Source organism: Nanorana parkeri, unplaced genomic scaffold (assembly GCF_000935625.1).
Source record: "Nanorana parkeri isolate BGI_ZX_2015 unplaced genomic scaffold, ASM93562v1 scaffold664, whole genome shotgun sequence".
NCBI classification, from domain to species: domain Eukaryota; kingdom Metazoa; phylum Chordata; class Amphibia; order Anura; family Dicroglossidae; genus Nanorana; species Nanorana parkeri.
Genome location: NW_017306932.1, coordinates 440,045 through 453,527, shown reverse-complemented (window position 1 = coordinate 453,527; position 13,483 = coordinate 440,045). Strand labels below are relative to the sequence as shown.

The 13,483-nt window shown below is 40.4% G+C and overlaps 1 protein-coding gene across 1 annotated transcript in view; it reads right to left on the bottom strand.

Moving 5' to 3' along the window:
- The window catches only part of SVIL (supervillin), a 126,505-nt gene that overhangs the window by 27,728 nt on the left and 85,294 nt on the right, over positions 1-13,483 (bottom strand). Inside the window, exons 18-23 of the mRNA XM_018563437.1 lie at positions 9,792-9,869; positions 9,093-9,161; positions 3,571-3,721; positions 3,345-3,434; positions 1,151-1,237; positions 363-540 (exon numbers count right to left, since the gene is read on the bottom strand). Of these exons, the coding sequence (XP_018418939.1) occupies positions 363-540; positions 1,151-1,237; positions 3,345-3,434; positions 3,571-3,721; positions 9,093-9,161; positions 9,792-9,869 (653 nt within the window). The remainder of the gene's footprint in view (positions 1-362; positions 541-1,150; positions 1,238-3,344; positions 3,435-3,570; positions 3,722-9,092; positions 9,162-9,791; positions 9,870-13,483) is intronic.

The following is a 13,483-nucleotide window of genomic DNA, read 5'->3' as shown; positions in this document are numbered from 1 at the left end:
ACCAGAACGGACTGCACTGGTGTAAACAGAGCCCAGAAATACCATATGAATACATTGGGATGCATTTCAGTTGCGGACAAAAACCGTTCTGGTCTGGATCTGGTCCAGACATGGTATGAACGAGTCCTCTAGCAATCTGGCTGTCCACAGGGGACCGTCCGCACATGTACAGCTCTGTAGAGGAAGCCATGCTCAACTACAAAGCTGAATATTCCATAGTAAGCAATCATGATGTTTCACTTTTTCCAGAAAAGGGGGGAGCTGATTGGTTGCTATGACTTGCTGCTCCTTGCCTTAGTTGTTCTTAGTGCATTATACTGAACGGAGAACACAATTTAACATTAATAAGGATTACTACTCACTTTGGTTCCTCAGAATTAAACAGGAAATCAAAGTCATCATCAAAGTGAAAGTCCACTGGACTGGAGGGGATCTCGATTGGACGGTAGAACCTAGAGAATGTCTCCTCATCATCCAACTTCATCACTTCTTTCACAGTTTTACTGGTGACCTTAAGTGTTGAGTCCTGCAGACCTCCAACTGATGAGATATATACAAATTAGTGCAAATAGAGCAGATACAGGGAGGATTAACAAACAAAAGAGAAAATAAGAGACCAGTGGGGATGCTAAGCAGGGGATACAGCCAAGCTGGACTTCTATACAGAATCCTATATAGCTTCAGCTTACTATGCAGTGTTTCTATACCTACTGTTGAGATGCAACAGAGTCTGATTTACATTCAACAGTGTCAAGGTACCAACGATCATAAACTAGCATTGACTATAAGGTATGTACTACTCTCTGGTATTGTAATGCCAGTCTTCCTCTATGAAGGGTTTATCAGCATGCATTTACAGCTGCACCAAATATAATATTCTGGGTTTTATTATGTACCAAAGTTGGGGACAATGTAGAAGGGCCAGTTAAAAAAAAAAAAAAGCTTCATCACCTAAATGGACCTAGGGCAGCACCATCTCCATGTACAGCCTTTCAATACAACCCTTATTTCCCCCACAATTAAATATAGCTAGACTGATTTTTGGTAGAAGACACTTCCTTTGCTATGGGTTTTGGTTGATTCAGCAAGAACTGTATATGTAATATTAATGCACAGTACATTCCATCCACTTTTCTCCAACACCACTTACCTTTGTTGTGTAGCCTGCCCAAAAAGGATTCTAGTTTATCTAACTTCCTATCAGACTCCAGATGCAGGTCAGGTCTGGCTTCAATTTCTAGAGAAAGGAAAGTAGAATTTCAGGCTATAGCTATGATCCCTTTCTTCTACAAACCCGAAATGGAGCAAAGCATTTATCCACCTAAGCCTTGACCCAAGCTGAAAAAAATAACGTACGCTGATCTCCGCAATCCAATGTTACCCAATTACTTCAATTGTTTACCTTACCAAAAGAACGTAATTTGGCACCCATCCTATGCCTGGTCACATAACCAATGCCAAAGCATATTTCACTTGACTTGCCAATTGCCTTGACATCACCAAGTAGTGGAGGGAAGCAGGTTTTTAGGTAAACTTTTAGAATCTGCAATTACAGTTTCATCATATCATGAAACCTGTAATCTACTTTTTCAGTTTAGGTCTGTTTTGAAGGGAAACTACAGTGCATTGCATCAAGTAAACGTCTCATCACTGTAAGGCCTCATTCACACCAGGGTGGCAGCATTTCAGCATTTTTAATCGCGTTTCCTCGATGGAATGCAATTAAAAAGTAGCTCAGGGAGCATTTTGGTTGCAAGGTGTTTCAGATCACGTGGATCCGCACGCTTGCATGAATGGTCCTCATGGAAATGTATGGGATTGTTCATTTAGGCGGTTCAGCGAGGAAAAATCTGTGCGACCGAAAGGCCCTGGTGTGAACGGGGACTAAAATTTAAATAAAATTTTTTTTTGTGATCCTTTTATTACATCTTTACACACATCTATTTTAAACACTTTTTCTCGATTCCATTACAGAATTTTACATACATATTGCTATAATCTCCATCTACTGGGTTGTACATATATTTATGATCCTCCTGAACTACTAAGATGACTGAAAATAGACTTTATGTGGCTTATTCTGTAAATTAGAGCAAACAAACTAGAAATGAGAGCAAGGGTCAGTAAAACACATCCACTAAGCAGGAAGTAGAGCAATGTTGAATATGGAAATGTGTGTCTATAACTACAAAGTTAGCACACACTGATAACTATTTAAGTTAAGCTTTCCCTGATCACATATATAGCCAAGCAGCTTTTGTGCATTATAATGCAGAGATCATAAGATATCGATTATCTTCATTCTAAATGCCTCTGTTTTCTATCCCAGAAAACCATTAGTAAGGAGACCATTTCTACCTCTGGACTCCAGATGGAGCTAGGTCATTAGGAAAGAGTTACAGCAAGCAAAACAAGTCTAGCCAAAAAACCCATGGTGTGTGGTAACAGGAGCGTAGACAAGAGCCAAAAAAACCCATGGTGTGTGGTAACAGGAGCGTAGACAAGAGCCAAAACTTATCAGCTGGATGCAGAAACAGCAAAACTGAATAGAACGCTCACATCTTCTACTATACACAATACAAATCTTTAATGCTTTAATGTGCAACATTTGTCTTTATTTTCACAGTTTATAAACTAAACACAGCTGTAATTGTATGAACTCTTTAGGGCCCATTCAGATAGGAAATACCAGGTACATGATGGTTTAAAAGGTGTCTAGTAGCATTCTACCTATAATCGTCAAGCGTTTAGGGGTATATCATGGTTTCTGGGCTTTGAGAACTCTTAAAAGCAGATATGTGCATTCACAAGGATGAGCAATTGTAAGCATTTAGCATTGACTACAATGGCAGGTGAGAATACATGTATATAGCCGTCTCATGGTCTGCACATCACAATACAGAGATGTGTTGAAAAAAAAATAAAGGCTGCATGTCCAGTTTTAGTGTGTTGCAGTTCTTTGCCAGCTGATTAGTGGGTGGCTGCTTAATGCAATGCAAGTTCATCTCACAAGTGTTACTGCAATGCTCTGGTGTGAACTGGGCCTAAGGCTCGGTTCACACCAAACTGCTGGGGTGTGCTGCGGTAATGCACATATGTTAACACTAGGGATGCACCGATACCAGTTTTTCGGTACCGAGTACGAGTATCGATACTTATATTTCAGTACTCGTCGATACCGGTACTTCCGGTAGCATAGCCAGGAAGCCTTCTGGATTGCCTGGGAAGCGGACTGCAGGCACCTGTTAAAATGATTTTGCAGCACCCAATCGTAGAGGGCACATGGAGAGTTCAAGGCTACAATTTTTAAACCCGATCACAACGGCACCAAAAATTTGACGTACCTTCGGTCGGTTTGGAAACAGCATTTGTAGATTTTGGTTTAAGAGCCAAAGGTGATGCGACAGGCGTTAGAACTGTAGGTGAAGCCAAGCCTAGATGGAATATATATATATATATATGTAAATATACACAAATTATTACCACAAACAGCATTTTATAGGAAACATAGGTACAGTGAAAAAACTTTTATATCATATCTATCTATATCAACAGATTTGGGACACACACCTTTTTTAACCATGCGGCCAGCAACAGAGAACTGGGTCGAGTCATTGGCAGCACCTAAACCTTTGGACTTCCAGGCCTCTTCTCTTACTGTGATCTGCTGCTTCCTTTCTTCAATGCTCATGTGCAGCCCACTTGCAGAAGTCACTCTTTGCTTTAAAAGACAAATACTACAGTCATTTAATCTATTAGAGCTAAAGGCCTTCAACCAAAGAAAACTGCTATATCCAGAACATTTTTTTAAAACCAAAAATGGGATGCTTTAAAAGCTTTTTTTGACAAAAGAAAACATTTGCCCCTCCTATATTTACTGATATATTTAGGACCACATGCTGCCTTAAAGAAGTCAGCTGACAACTGTTCTCTTAAAAAGTTGTGAAAAAAACTTGATTGTTGCTTAAAGATATATATTTTAGCATAATTGTTTTATTCTGATCTCATCCAGTGATGAACCCCTGTCTGTTTTCCTTCTCTGTATCAGAAACAATGGTTGTATTTTGCAAGGCCAAAACATTTTACACAAAGCTCCTTGGCCAGTTAAAAAAAAACTTTCCCTGGAATAAAAACTTGTAAATATGGCCTGCCTGTCTACATATCTGCCCCAGCCCTTGCTCTCTTAAAGAGCTAAAACGTGCTATTGAATCTTCAGCATTTGACAACACTTTTCGTCCCCCAAACAAGTCAAGGTGAATGCGAGAGCAACTCGGAAGCAGCTCAAAGCCACTGCTTGAGTGGCTCAAAGGCAAATCAAAAGCAACTTAGAAGCACCTAAAACCATATAACAATTCACTTATATATACATATAGCATTATATTGGAAGCAGCCAGCAAAAGCAGCCTTGCATGCTTCTTTTTGGACAGGTTTAATATAAGTAGACAGGTGTAGAATTGTATCCAACACAGTAGACATATAATGCTGCTGACCGTGTACTAAGCAGACAAATGCAGACGCTCCCATGCTGTCAATTACACTGTAAGGCACCTTCTGACATAAGGAGATGATAACCACAACATGATGAAAGCATCCTTGGTATTCTACTTCAGAAAAAAGAACATCTGTGTCACTTTATAGGAAACTGTTTGAAAGCATCTAAGATCTACTGCAGAAGAGCTTATGCAGCCTGAGTATTGAATATTCGGCATGCTTGTAATCTATGCACAATGGGGTGAATATAGGAAGCGAAAGGGAGTCTGCACCCATACTGGTCTGGTTTCATCTGTCTGATGAAGTAACAGTTTATATATTAAAACTACTTTTAGATCTCTGTTCCAATGTCGGCAGCCATTCACAAGATCATGTACATTGCAAGTTTGATGTCCTAAACCCAGAGAATATATGTCCAGAGCAGGTAGATGGTTTTCAGTTTTTGGACAGGGGGAGGGATAAAATATAACCTCAATTGTGTAAGGCCATGCTGGTGTTTTAGCACTGGGTCCCTAAGAAAAGGAAAACTCTGTACATACATCAAATGAGGCATAGAAATGTACCATAGTGTGTCAAACAATGTGTAGAGATAGGATCACGTCTCGGGGCTTCATACAAGCGATCCGCCGGCTCTATAGCCGGCGGATCGCTTGTATATTAACGGGCATCGCTGCCTCTTTTCAAATAGCGGGGATTTCGCGCGCGCCGCACGGCGCTCCCGAGCGGGCGGATGTAACAGGACGTGTATACACGCCCAGTTGCATCCAAAAAGCTCACGGCAGGCCGTGTATACACAGCGGCTGGCCGGGAGGTAGTTAAAGCAGTTCAAGTAGATCCCATTGCACTCCTGACTGGACATAACCCAAGATAATGGGTGGGTCTGAGATGACAGCAGATGCCTCTGCAGATCAGTATCGCGTAGTAGAAAAGTCACTCGCACTCCAATGAGAATGTCAGTCAATTTTCACAGAATTGTCACATCGTATAGCAATGTTTCGGAAACCGTATAGGTCCCTTCTTCAGGCAAACGTTTGCTTGAAGGTCCCTATACGGTTCCGATACGATGTAACAATTATTTTCTCAATAAAGAACATTGAATGAAATGCTCATTAGAATGCAGGTGACTTTTCTACTACGTGGTTTTGAAAGCAGAACTCGACAAAAATAGAAATACATAGCTTATTAGCAGATTAAAAAACAAAAAACACCTATTGCTGCAATACTCGCCTCAAATCCGGAGCGGTCCCTTGCAAAAACGTTTGAATCCAGGCGTAAAGCATCCTTCAACCCACTTCCTTGGAGCCCAGGCTGTCATGTCTCCATGAACAGACTGGCTCCTTGTGGAGTTTCTTTCTCTTCCTGTCTTAGCTCTGCAGTACAGGGACTGCTAGAGGTTGTAAAAAAAATAAGTTTAAGGATATAATAATACAGGGGTAAGCAACCTTGGCACTCCAGCTGCAGTGAAACTATAAATTCCACCGTGCTTTTGCCTCTGGGAATCAAGCCTGTGGCTTCCTCATTGCAGAACTTCATTAAATGGTGTCTTTTATATCACCCTAGAGTTTAGCTTTAAGTAAAATAAATATTTTTGCTAGACAGTAAAATTCCCTTTCAATGACTCTGGCTAGTAGGCAGATCTTGGAACCACTGGGTTACAAGAGAGATATAAGAAGCAGGTGATGCAACGGACTGGAATCTACCCGATAGTGAAACATCAGTTTTGGGTAGGCTGGCCACAGCGGAATGAAGGAAAATTTAAGAGTCATAATTACACACGCATGTAAAAGGTTGTCTATTATTTCAGTAACATTATAAATAAGGAAAAAATGTGCAGCTCTGATGTCTCATTGTCTAGAAACTAAACACTTTCGATATTAGCTGAAACATCCCAAGCCAGTCTTTCACTCATTATTTCTGAGAACATCTGGAATGATAAATGACCCCGAGTAGAGTATTAATACTCCAGGGATTAGTTAAGGGAATGAACAGAACCACAGCCTGTCAGCGAAACATGAAGGGGTTAGTCCATTAAAATCTGCTGTATTCATAAACATCCATGACTACCTAATAACACAGAGGAAAGGTGCAACGTACAGTGATCCAGAGATTCACTCACGGAAGACAAATGAATGTTCATTTCTGATTGGTTGGTACACAGTGCTGCTGTATTCAACTGTTACTGATCATTGCAGCTCTAGGTTTTCAAAAAAAAAATGTAATCTCATGTGGGCAGGCAAAGTATAATACCATCATGCAGTTGCATCTGGAAGCTATGCTTGTAGCAGTCAGAAACTTGCAATGCCTTATGGGATTTGTAGTTGCGCCAGAGCTGGAGGGTCAGTGTTTCCCTACCCCTGCCCTAGACTTTACTAGCATTTAACCCGTGTGTGTGTGTGTGTGTGTGTGTGTGTGTGTGTGTCATTAAAGGGTAATTTTTTTTCTTGTGCCCAGTGTTGGGCTTTAAATTGATATATGTTGCAACTCTTAAGCAAGACATTGAAGAGTAGGTCTGAACCAAGGACATAAGCATCAACTTCCATGGGGCTATTCAAGCTGTCAGTGCTCAGCAGCCAGCGGCCCCTGCAAAACAGGATGAAAGGGTGGGAACTTCCTTGTCATTACACAAAGCAGGCTTGTACATAATGCAGGATCTAAAAAATATTTTTTAATGTGCTCAAGTAGTGGGGGTAACCTCAGACTCTTCATCGACGAGCTTATATTCCCAGGAAGATGGCCGAGCACAGATGGAGTTGAGCCCAATCCAGGGCAGTCTAGACACATGGCGTTTGACCTTTTTTTGCTTTAGTCTGTCTCTACAAGGCAGATGGAAGGGGTCTAATCTGTGATGTCCAGGATCTGTTCCAACTGACATTAGCGGACTACCTGTGCCAAACACACTTCAAACGGGATTAGACTAAGTGAATTAAGGACAGAGGGATCCCACAGTTGGCTTGGAACAGGGCCGGCAGTATGTAAACAATAAGCAGGGAAGCATTAAACTAATTTAGAAGGATGTTGTAAAATTGGTTTACTAAACCGATACACAAAAGGATCAGAGGATAGGCTCAATGTATAATAATCTTTATACACATTTATACCCAAACTACATTCTACTTTGTCTAAAACTTTTGATACCACAACTTACCGCTGTGTCACACTATCTGACAAAAGTATATTTTCACACATTCTGTACATATATGTACACTGTATCTATGAGCATACAGTGCGTCCTTCCAATACCAATCTTAAAGTAGAACTAGAGTCAAAACTATATTTAGTTCTGAACAGAGTGGTGACCATTATTACAGAGAGTGGAAACAAATCCTAAATTTTGACTTGGCACCGGAATAGATGGGAAATTTTCCAATGGTGACAATTAGGGATTTCCCTCCTCACTTTGAAGGGATTTCCTGTAGTGGCTATGGGACAAGAAGTAGAGGGAAAGATCTCCAATGGGACATATCTGTATAGCTGTAGGTTTTAAAAGCTGCTAGTGTATGTGCCTGGATCTGCACTTATAATAACTTCATGTAATCAGCGCAGCAGTACACACACACACACACACTGGGAATGAAAGGGGCAGTAATGTCATCTAACACTGGAAGTCTACTGACAGGATGGGAGGGAGGAAAGATGATCAGCGTAGAGCTGTTCTTCAATGTTCAACTATCGGAGTAAAAGCTGATGTATTGCTTAAAAGAGAACTAAAGCCAAACCTGTTTTTTGGCTTTAGTTCTTTTCGGGTCACATGAGCCCATTGAGTAACAGACTCCCGTGACCCAAACTCAGCAAATAGCAGGCTACAGCCGCTATATGCTGACAGCGCAGAGCCGCACTGCAGTCGGTATCCACCCCGCTGCCTGATAATTGGCTCTACCTCTCTATAGCCAGAGCCAGCAGTGCCCACCCCCTCCCCATCTGTCTCTCCAATTAGTGCTGGTGGAACAGAGTGGGGAATCCCTGCAGGAGGGGGAAATTGGGGGGTGGGGACTGACAGTCACTGCTCTCTGCAGGGAGAAACCGTGAGCTGAGTGATCAGCAGTTTTGATCGCTCAGTTCTTGAGCTATAGAGCCGACATGTGACGCTGCAGTGTTACACGTCGGCTCAAACTATTGGAAAGAGTAAATCATACTCTCCACACAGTTCTCCCTTTACAGTTATCCTTGACATTTGTTTTGCTATCCCATCAAATACTTGTTCTTAGGGGCGGTTTGTAAACCCTTTTCTTGCTAGGCTAGTAGTATTCACATTCAAATGGACTTTTTCAGTTCTAATAATGGGTCAGCAATATACCACAGCATTGGGCATCACCAACCAATTCCATAAAAAATGTCCTCTGCACAACAAGGTTTTAAGGGTACTTTACTTCATCACAATCACACACTAGTGTGCAACATTGGTTCAGCTCAGTTATAACATCTGGATAAAGGGTCCTCCTCTGCCCTGAAAACATTTCCCACCATATTGTCCAATAAAGATGCAATAAAACAACCTTTTTAAACCTTGACTTTGATGTGCATTAGACATATCTTACAAAGGCAGAGCAGACTTTTAAGAATGCATTCATTGTGCCAACACTACTATGCATATCTGAATTCACCTTCCATCGCCAAGGATGCCGCTCGGCAAACATCAGTGGACTGGACTCCCTCATGCTATTATTACTGACCTTGAAAGTAAAGAAAGAAAATACAGAAGAATAAGGAAAGAACGAGAAACAGGACAGAAGTATAGAAAAGCCATAGCACACCAAACAGCCTCTTCAGGACATTAGCTAGAGCTCAGGTGTAACGCAAACCACTAACAAGAGGTTTCTTTGGACCATACAGAACACAATCACCGGTGGAACATTTAGCAAGTTAAGGATACTTGGTAATGGTGACATGTATGAATAGGAAAGCCATCAAAATTAACACATAGAAGCAAAAAGTATTAGTTCGGAGATAAGCAAAGCCAGTATATACACAACTCCCATTAGTGTTAGCCTAGGTAATTCCCCCCATGCCATCTGAATATAAGCTCAGCCCCCCTAAACTGCAGCTGTACTGAAGGGTTAACCAGGACTTTGTACAATGAAAGGTAGGTGTGTGTGTGTGTATGCGTTTGTGCACAAACATTAAAAATATGTATGAAGGTTCGAGGCTTCAATATTTTCAGATGATTTAATATTAAAATATTGAATGTAAAATGCCATTTTATTACCAAAAAATATGTATGGGTCATAGGACCTTAGAATTAAGAACCTAGGACCTGATGGCCACATGCAGGGTCTGTTTAAAGGTGCACACTGTTTTCTCACCTGGTTTATGGGAAGGAAATGCTGGCATTTAAAGGCAGCAGGTATAGCAGGAGAGTAAACAGAAGCATACACAGGTTCCTAAAGACGGAGGCAGAAGCAAAGCATGAAAAGAGGTAATCATGAAAAGGATTTGTTTTTTATTGGTTAACAATGCAGTGTTGCTAACTGGCCGTGGGGGCAATATGCTTCATGGGCATGGTTTAAAAGGATGGACTTAAAATAATTTTAAAAGCCATGCCCATGCATCCTTTCTCCAATACTGTATTTAAATGGTCAGTCAACCCAAAACTGAAATGTCAGTTGTTAGTAGGTGCTAGACAAAACTCTATAGTTTTATATCTCTCTCTGTAATTCTATTGGTAAGATCTCTAGTTTTGACATCCTAACACCTGCTGTGGCCATTTTCAGGGCTTTTCTTTATACTGAGAATACAAAATGGGGAACTAGTACATACAAAGGTGGGCAAGAACAAAACTCCCAGGAGGACAGGGACAGAGTCAGTACTTATGGCAGAGAGATCTTGTTGATAAGAGTATCCAAGATGCGTTAAAAAGCCAGAGGCTGACTTGGCCCATTAGGCTTTACCTAAATCATAATTTTTGGGTGGACTGACCCTTTAACAAGAACATTTCCATTAAATAAATGGATAACAAAAGTTTCTTAATTTTCCAGTCCACCCCTACATAACTACAGTTTGCCCTGATAGCACAAATCTATCTTTACAATGTAACATACCAAAAACTCCCAAGGGGAATAATCATAGACTGGAGTTGGGAAACCTTATAGTGTTTAACCTCAGGAATCTGAAAGGAGTCTATTCAAATACAGATAGCAAAAATGTTTACTGGCACCAACAAATGACGGATATGATTTTGAGAGAAGTAACAATAGTCCTAGCAAATACTGGTGCCAGCTCTTCCAAGCGGCATCAAGCAAATGACAGCGCATAGCCAATTAAAAACACTATTGTCAAGCCGTTATGGCATAGTCCAGCTTACCCACAGCTGATTACAGTGGACATAATCATCTTTATTATTTCGTTCTCCCTACAGGTCAAAACAAACAGGGTGATGAGGAATGATGTTGAAGCCAGTAAAGCCATCACAGGTTGGTGCACATACACAAACACAGAACTTCCTCACATCTAAATGGAGCGATGGCTTTTCATCCATCACGAGTTAAGCAGCATTAATTATAAATTTTACAAGGGAACCATTGCACAACAGCAGCTAAGCTTCCAAACATGTGGAATCCATTTCTAGCCATTTGTAAACATGGCATTCACCAATAAGATTTCTTAGAATAGTGAGCACAAGTAATCTAGTGTGGCAAAAAGCCATTTATATATGATGCATTTCTATAATGATGAATATGTTCCAGAACCTGCTTACAATATGAGAGGGAACAGAGGTTCTACATTTGAATATTCCTATATTAACATCCCAAATGTCATCACTATGCTGCCGAGTTACATTGCTAACCTCTGGTATAAACACTTAGCAGTCATGCATAAATGACTTCGCAAAACCGATTTCCATTTTGTCATTTACACTTTACAATTTTCAATTACAATTACATAACACACAAGTACAGCCATTTCCTTACAACAAAACACAAAAATTCTTATGTGAAAGTTTGGAATGTTTTAAAAGACATATACAAAAGGAAAGCAAAATGGACGGGGTTATTTTGTAGTCTGATCAGCTAACGCATTACCTTACATACCTCAGGGATATCAGAGAAATGGTGACTTCTCACAGCCATTTTGGGGGGTAGAGTCCAGAAACGTCACCAGCACACACCACGTGCTGATGATGTTTCCGGACTCTATGTGATGGTGTGCTGGTGACGTTTCTGGACTCTATGTGACATTCATGGTGCCACTGGTGTCACTTCAAGCACCCGTCTGATCTTACCAATTCCAAATAATAAACCTGTAAGGAGTGCAACAGGACATATCGATACTTCGCCATTATGGGGGGTGCCTTCTATATCCTGCTGAATATTTTATATATTGCAAAATGTAGCAGGAGTGAGGCGTTACACCCACAATCACAAGAACAGTGGTAGCAGAGCCAAACTATGTCAAAAAAATAAATCCATTGGAGTCCCCTAAACATATAGAAAGCTGAGGAGACCGCAACTGCTGTGGGGCATCTGCCCCTTGGGCCTTTACGAATAAGATATTTTGAACCGAGGGGAGATACTTAACCATTCAAATCTCATAGTGGAACCTCCAGTCAGTGATACAAAATGAGCATTAAACAGCTACTTGTACCACAATCGCACAAAAGCATGTCCCAATAAACTGTTCTTTAGGAAGCACCATGGCACACTGTGGGGCACTTTCTTTACCCCACAAAGCATGTCTCTACCATGAAAGGTAGAATGGCTTGGGTTTGCCCACCAAAAGTTCCAAGGGCTCCTGTGAGAGGATTTCACTTTTTGAAAGATCGTTTTCATGAGTGATGTATTCATACACATATACAGGTATCTCCCATTTAACATGTAAGAATAATATGGGAGACACATGTATTAGTAGTTTCCCGGTTTAAAAGGGGATGTTTAAAATAAATGTTTTATTAGAATATCAAACCTGAGAAATAGATTTTTAATGTTACTGGTTCATCTAAAACATGTACATATTAGGGGCTCCTACACTGTGACACAGATGGGTATAATGTACCAAACATTTACATAGATATACCAACTACGTGGAATCCATGTAAAATGGGACCATGACAAGGAGGCTGCCTGTATTAAATACACTCCGCTTTAAAAACATAAATGGCATTCCCTGGTGAATGTGTGTCCTTTTTTGCACATTATTTCCATGCAAGCTTTTTATGTGGTCTTTAATATCTATAAAACTCCTGACATCAGACGTTAAACCAGTTGCTTTAAATATATGTTACAGTAACAGACCCTTAAAATGAAGGCACTTTTGCTTACACTATACCAAAAGCTTTTACATATTTATATAAGCCATGTATACATTGTACTAGGGTCTGTACTTCTTCTAAATGAAAGAGTACAGTTAATCTAGTCTGTCTGACTGGAGAAGGCCAGTGACCCAATGTTAAGTAATGCAGTACTCCAAGATTCAAAGTAAGACAGATTTACATTTACAGGCCAAACAGGTCTGCAATTAGGGACAACGATACATATTAAACAAATCTTTTCCCTAAAGGTGTGCCCTTGGATTGAAATATTGTAGCCTCATTTATTCAGGTACAGCACCCAATACATCCTGAGAAATAATGTGATGTACATGCACATTTACTACTCTTAAAAGTAGAAAACCAATTTAATTGTATTTTCCAGCTGTAGTTGCCCTGTCAACACTTCCCGTATGTATTCTAGCAAAAGATGATATTTACTGACAATAAATTAAGGCTCAGCAGGTGCAGAGTATAGGGCTAGGTGTGATGCAAAATACATAAAACTCTTCCTGTTGAAAATCCTCTTTGAAGACCCAACATAATTCACTGACTATACAAATGGATGCTAGATACATATACCACATTCAGAATCCCTTTGTGAATCTAAGACGATGGGGCTTGGCATCTAAAGGAAGGAATGAATGGAGCACATAGACCAAGGTACTGTGATAAATGGTTTATACCATTGTGCTCCCTCTTCAGCTCGGGAACTTCCACTAGAGTGGACATATTATTCATATAAGAAAATGG